Here is a 6515-nt window from a genome sequence, read left to right on the forward strand (position 1 = left end):
GGGAGGCTGAGACAGGAGGATCCTGGAGACCAAGAGGTCGAGGCTGTAGTGAGCTGTGATCGTGGCATCACAATTCAGCCTGGGTGATGAAATGAGATCCCATCTCAAAAAATAATTCAGTAAATAATAAACAGAAGATGGTATCGTGGAGTGAGGGGTAGGGGGACTAGGGACTGCTTCAGATGGCCGGGAAGCCCAGGAAGACGTCTCTGAGGTGACATTTGAGCAGAGATGTGAATGTAATGACCTGGCAACAGGGTACTGTTCGTAAAGGCAGGAAGAAGCCTGGTGTATTCAGGGAGCAAGATGAAGGCAAGCACTGTGTACTGAGATGGGAGAATGTAAGTTTCTGGGCAGAAGTTGGGAGGCCCTCATTGGTTAAGTGGCTACCTATAGCCAGTTTGATTTTTCTCCAATCATGAGCTGGTAACACAAATGCCACCCTATACTCAGGAGACCAGACTCTATTCCCACCTAAGCCTGATGCCTTGTGTCCATCTCACAAGTGCTAGAAAGGCTCAGGGTTGTCCAGGCACTGCCTGCCTAGAGCAGGTAAGCTACCCAGCTGGGCAGTGAAGGCTGTCTGTCTGACCTCCACTGCCACCTTGGCACTGTTGACTTTAGTGAGTTGCGGTGGGGGTGCCAGGGACCCTGGGAAGCTGCAGAAATAGCTGGCAGGTCTGCAGACTGGTGAAGTATGGGAACTTACTCCCATGCCCTCCTTTTCCTGCAGAGATTCAAGGAGCTCAGAACAAGGCTTCCCTCCTGAAAAGTCCATGGTTCTGAGGTGGGCCTCCAGCCTCCCCTGCCCTTCTTCTGCTGCTGGGATCCCTGCCAGACGTAGAAGGCTGGGGCCCTGGTATGGCAGTGCTGAGCAGGTCTCCTGACAACCCCTTGTTCCAACCCCAGCTCTGCTCCTACTGCCTCGTTAGTAAAACACAAGTAAAATACTACCTCCCTCCTTGGGTGGTGGCCTTGAGATGTCTATGCAATAATGCCTCTCAAGTGCTTAGTACTGCCTGACATATAGTACAGTTAGAAATGGATTATAGATAGGGAAACTGAGGCACTGGTAAATGTACCGGGGGCGTGTGTCCTCTGTTTTAGTTACTTCAAGGCAATTCTCTGCCTGCCTCTGAGCCATTGTTGATCTATACATACAGTGAGGAATTGGCCTGAAAAATGCTAAAGCCTCTTTCATCTTGGGGTTTTTCTGGCTTTTTTTTTGAGACAGAGTCTAACTCTGTCGCCCAGGCTGGAGTGGAGTGGCGCGATCTCGGCTCACTGTAACCTCCCCCTCCTGGGTTCAAGTGATTCTCCTGCCTCAGCCTCCTGAGTAGCTGGGACTACAGGCATATGCCACACCTGGCTAATTTTTTATTTTTTAAAAATAAAAATAAACATGATGAGACAGTATTTCATCGTGTTAGCCAGGATGTTCTCGATCTTCTGACCTTGTGATCCACCCACCTTGGCCTCACAAAGTGCTGGGATTACAGGCTTAAGAACCACACCTGGCCTGGTTCTAAATCCCAAGACAGGGCCACCCACTCTTCTAACACCTTTCATCCAGCCAGTCCTTGTTCCTTGGCTCTTCCCCAAGGAAAATGCCTGTTTGCCACTCCAAAATGAACTGCAGCCTTTTGTGCTTGCGAACACAAGAATAAAACAGCTCCTGATTGGCGGGGCGCAGTGGTTCACATCTGGATTATCTGGAAGGCAAGGGCGGGAGGATCACTTGAGCCCAGGAGTTCAAGGAGCCTGTACAACACAGACAGACCTCATCTCTACAAAAAATTAAAATTAGTTGAGCAGCCAGGCACAGTGGCTCACACCTGTAATCAGGAGTTAGAGACCAGCCTGGGCAACATGGTGAAACCTCATCTCTACCAAAAAATACAAAAAATAGCTGGGCATGAATGGCATGTGCCTATAGTCCCAGCTCCTGGGGAGGCTGAGGTGGGAGAATTGCTTGTACCTGGGAGGCAGAGGTTGCAGTGAGCTGAGATCATGCCCCTACACTCAAGCCTGAGCAAAAGAGTAAGACCCTGTCTCAAAAATAAATAAAAAAATAGAAATTAAAAAAAAAATGAGTTGGGTGTGGTGGTATATACCTGTAGCCTCAGCTGCCGGGGAGGCTGAGATGAGGACTGCTTGGGCCCAGGAAGTTGTGGGTGCAGTGAGCCATGACTGTGCCACGAACTCCAACCTACATGATGGGGCACAACCTTGTCTCAAATGAAAAAAAAAAACCCCAAAAAACCCCACCCCCTGTTCCTTGGGTGAAGTCCTTCTTCTGAATGCCCCCTCAGAAAACCCCCGGTCCTAGGGGGTGGATGCCTTATGATTCCACTTTTCCTGATTATGAAACGGGGACCCAGAGTGGGGAAGGGACTTGCCCTAAGTCCTCTGCTAGAAAACAGGGAGGAGCTGGCAATTTGAATCCACGTCCACCCAACTTTGGCCAGAGGAGAGGGGACAAGCAGCTAAAGCCCAGGCTGGAGAGGAACTTCTGCCCTCAGTGCTTGGAAGGCCCAAGAGTGCCAAAGTCACGGGCATCCCTGGGGGAAGGGAGGACAAGCAGACACTTGACCTAATGAGAGCCTTTATTCACAAACACTTGCCTCCCACTCTGCTTCCCTCTTCTCAGGCTTTTGGAAGTGGGTGTAGCCCTCACTCCTGTGAGGACACCCAGCAAACCTGGCTGGCTGGGAGGAGTCTGGAACAGGACCGTAGATCTGCAGCATCCCAGCATGAGCCCAGACGACTTATGGCTGTTCACGCATGGTTCTCTTTGGGCAGCTGTTGGTTCCCCTAGGAGTCCCACTGTACTGCTTGCTCCCTGGGGGTTGGTCCTCAAGGCCACTCAGCAGTGGCTATGACAAATTATGATAAATGTAGTCTAAGGGTCAGTGTCCAAAGGGGAGGAACAAAGCCCTCTGCCCCCAAGGGAAGCAGTGGGTGGAGGAGGCAGGCCAGGCCCCACTGGCTCAGGAGCTCAGGCCAAGCCCTGGACCTGTATGGGTGGTGCCGTAATGCCCAGCTCCTCCCGCAAAGCCCTCAGGGGCTGCTCCAATCGCTGCTCATAGTACAGGTTCAGGAGACATGGGGCTCTGCGCCCATTCTGAATGGCCCATGGAATCAACTCTGAGATCAACACTTGCAGGCTCCTATGGGACAGCAGAAGAAAAAGAAAACGTAAGGTCCCTGGGGGCCAGGCACTCGATTGTTCAGCACTTGATGTGCCTTTTCTCAGTTCATCCTCATGAAGACCTTGGAAGGATGTAGTTACTATCCCTGCTTTTTAGATGAGGCAACAGAGCTCAATGAAGTGGAATCCCAAGCCTAAAGCCATGCATCTTGAACATGTCGAAGCTCAGATTTAAATCACAGCCCCCTCACTCCAGAATCTAACACCAACCTCCCTTCTCACTGACCCTTATTCTGACCCTGTACTTAGGCCTGGCCCAAGAGACCCCAGAGTCCTGTGAAACGTACAGGCTTTATTTGCTCCCTTGAAGACCCCTGCCCCAAGCCAGTTTCACATCTCTGCTCCATTCCTTCTACCCTTACTTTCCGGAGAACTGGAAAGGGCTGTGCAGGGGCCTGTGTGCTCTTCCTACTTCTAGGAGTCCTGGTCCCTCTGAGTTCTGCCAACTCCAACCCCCCAACCCTGACCCAGCCGCCACTTGAAAACTTACTGAGCACTGAGTTGGATTGGTCCAAAGAGTGCACCCAGGATGCACATGGGCAGGCCAGTCTGGACAGCTTCAAACCATTTCACCACGATCTCCCCTGGGGGTGAGGGATGGGTTGGGAGGTGAACAGGCTATCTGAAGGAAAGGCCAGTGGTGCTCACAGCAGGGCAAAGAGAGGCAACTGTTCCTCTCTGATCTCCACCAGGGTCAGCTGTGCCCAGTCCTGGCCTGTGCTGGAACCTGGGGCACTCAGCTTAGGGTACGGGAGAGGGCCCAAGAGTGAACAGAAGGGAATAAGAGATGGAGAAGAAGCCGGGGGTCAGGGCGCAGAGGATCCTATGGCCCCATAAGCCAGGCTAAACACTCCAGGATGGTTCCTGTAGGTCTTAGGGAGCTGCTGAGGTTTCAGAGCAGGAAAGCAGCTAAAGCCCAGAAAGAGACCAGGAGCCTTGAGGATGGGCTGCTGCTACATCAGTGCAGGAGCCCTGAGAGGCAGTGGGAGGGAGAAGGGGGATGTGTGGTGAAGGTGCTACCAAGATGTTCAGGTAAAGCAGAAAATGAGGCACAAGCCAGGTGATGCAGGGGGTGGTGGAGATAGGCAAGCCCTACCCCGGCCCTGAAGCCACCCCAGGGAGACAGGCCGTTGGGGTTGGTGGTACTCACCCAGGATGTTGGTGGGCATCCCCAGCAAGGTGTGGAGCATGTCGTGCACCTCCCGGTACCGCTGAATCACATATGCAAGCTCCTCATCATCCACGAAGCGGGTGGGTGCTCGGGTGTCTGGGGAGACCCTCTGACAATCACAAGCCTCCCTTAGAACCCTTCCTGATGGTTTATAGGACCCGATTTGCCAGACTCTCTCTGGCACTGTCACAACTCTCACCAAACTCATACCCTACTAGAAAACCCTGGGGACTGGTCAGGCGCCGTGGCTCATGCCTGTAATCCCAGCACTTTGGGAGGCTGAGGCAGGTGGATCACCTGATGTCAGGAGTTTGAGATCAGTCTGACCAATATGGTGAAACCCCATCTCTACTAAAAATACAAACATTAGCTGGGCGTGGTGGCAGGCACCTGTAATCCCAGCTACTTGGGAGGGTGAGACAGGAGAATTGCTTGAACCAGGGAGGCGGAAGTTGCAGTGAGCCGAGATTGCGCCACTGCACTGCAGCCTTGATGACAGAGTGAGACTCCATTTCAAAATAAATAAATAAAAGATTTGTTTCTGTCCATATCTGCCAACTATGGAGGCCTTGGGCACAGAATATGCTGGGACTGGCAACCTCCACTCCTTGGCTTGCCCCAACTCACATGTAATGTCTGTGGCCTATTAGAATCTATGGTACAGAAGCTCTTAGTAAGGAGTGGCGGGGAATGAGCAGTTACTGAATAGGTATCAGAGTTTCAGTTTTGGAAGATGAAAAATTTCAGTTCTGCATAACAATGTAAACATACTTAACACTATTGAACTGTACACTTTTAAAAGATTAAGATGGTAGGGCCAGGCATGGTGGCTCACACTTGTAATCCCAGGCCTTTGGTAGGCCAAGGGGGGACAGATCATGAGGTCAGGAAATGGAGACCAGCCTGTCCAATATGGTAAAACCCCGTTTCTACTAAAAAATACAAAAATTAGCCGGGCGTGGTGGCGCACACCTGTACTCCCAGCTACTAGGGAGACTGAGGCAGGAGAATCACTTGAACCCAGGAGACGAAGGTTGCAGTGAGCCAAGATCATGCCACTGCACTCCAGCCTGGTGACAGAGTGAGACTGTCTCAAAAAAAAAAGAAAAAGATTAAGATGGTAAATTTTATTTTGTGCTTTTAAAATTTACTATAGTTAAAAATTAAAATTTACAGGCTCACGCCTGTAATCCCACCACTTTGGGAGGCCAAGGCAGGAGGATCACTTGAAGCCAGGAGTTCAAGACCAGCTTGGGCAAAAGAGCAAGACCCTGTCTCTATAAAAAATACGAAAATTAGGCCGGGCACAGTGGCTCATGCCTATAATCCCAACACTTTGGGAGGTTGAGGCAGGCAGATCACCTGAGGTCAGGAGTTCAAGACCAGCCTGGTTAACAGGGAGAAACTCCATCTTTTTTATTTATTTATTTATTTGTTTGTTTGTTTGTTTGTTTATAAGATAGAGTCTTACTCTGTAGCCAGGTGCCAGGCTGGAGTGCAGTGGCGCAAATTCGGCTCACTGCAACCTCCACCTCCCAGGTTCAAGCAATTCTCCTGCCTCAGCCTCCCAAGTAGCTGGGACTACAGGCGCATGCCACCATGCCCAGCTAATTTTTGTATTTTTAGTAGAGACGGGGTTTGACCATTTTGGCCAGGATGGTCTTGATCTCTTGACCTCGTGATCCGCCTACCTCAGCCTCCTAAAGTGCTGGGATTACAGGCATGAATGAGCCACTGTGCCTGGCCGAGAAACTCCATCTTTACTAAAAAATACAAAAATTAACCAGGCGTGGTGATGCACACCTGTAATCCCAGCTACTTGGGAAGCTGAAACAGGAGAATCACTTGAACCCAGGAGGTGGAGGTTGTAGTGAGCCGAGATCTCACTACTGCACTCCAGCCTGGGTGACAGAGTGAGAGACTCTGTCTCCAAAAAAAAAAAGAAAAAGAAAAATACAGGGCCGGGCGCGGTGGCTCAAGCCTGTAATCCCAGCACTTTGGGAGGCTGAGGCAGGTAGATCACGAGGTCAAGAGATCGAGACCATCCTGGTCAACACGGTGAAACCCCGTCTCTACTAAAAATACAGAAAATTAGCTGGGCATGGTGGTGCGTGCCTGTAATCCCAGCTACTC

General features: G+C 51.0%; 1 protein-coding gene across 2 annotated transcripts in view; it reads right to left on the bottom strand.

The window, feature by feature from the left end:
* Positions 1 to 2588: 2588 nt before the first annotated feature.
* COQ4 (coenzyme Q4) overlaps positions 2589 to 6515 on the bottom strand; it is a 14909-nt gene continuing 10982 nt past the window's right edge. For both annotated transcript variants that reach the window (XM_017549001.2, XM_017548999.2), the window contains exons 5-7: positions 4362 to 4491; positions 3702 to 3795; positions 2589 to 3170 (exon numbers count right to left, since the gene is read on the bottom strand). In XM_017549001.2, coding sequence (XP_017404490.1) covers positions 2999 to 3170; positions 3702 to 3795; positions 4362 to 4491 — 396 coding nt within the window. In that variant the 3' untranslated portion in view covers positions 2589 to 2998. The remainder of the gene's footprint in view (positions 3171 to 3701; positions 3796 to 4361; positions 4492 to 6515) is intronic.

This window comes from Cebus imitator, unplaced genomic scaffold, assembly GCF_001604975.1.
Source record: "Cebus imitator isolate Cc_AM_T3 unplaced genomic scaffold, Cebus_imitator-1.0 Scaffold216, whole genome shotgun sequence".
Lineage (NCBI taxonomy): Eukaryota > Metazoa > Chordata > Mammalia > Primates > Cebidae > Cebus > Cebus imitator.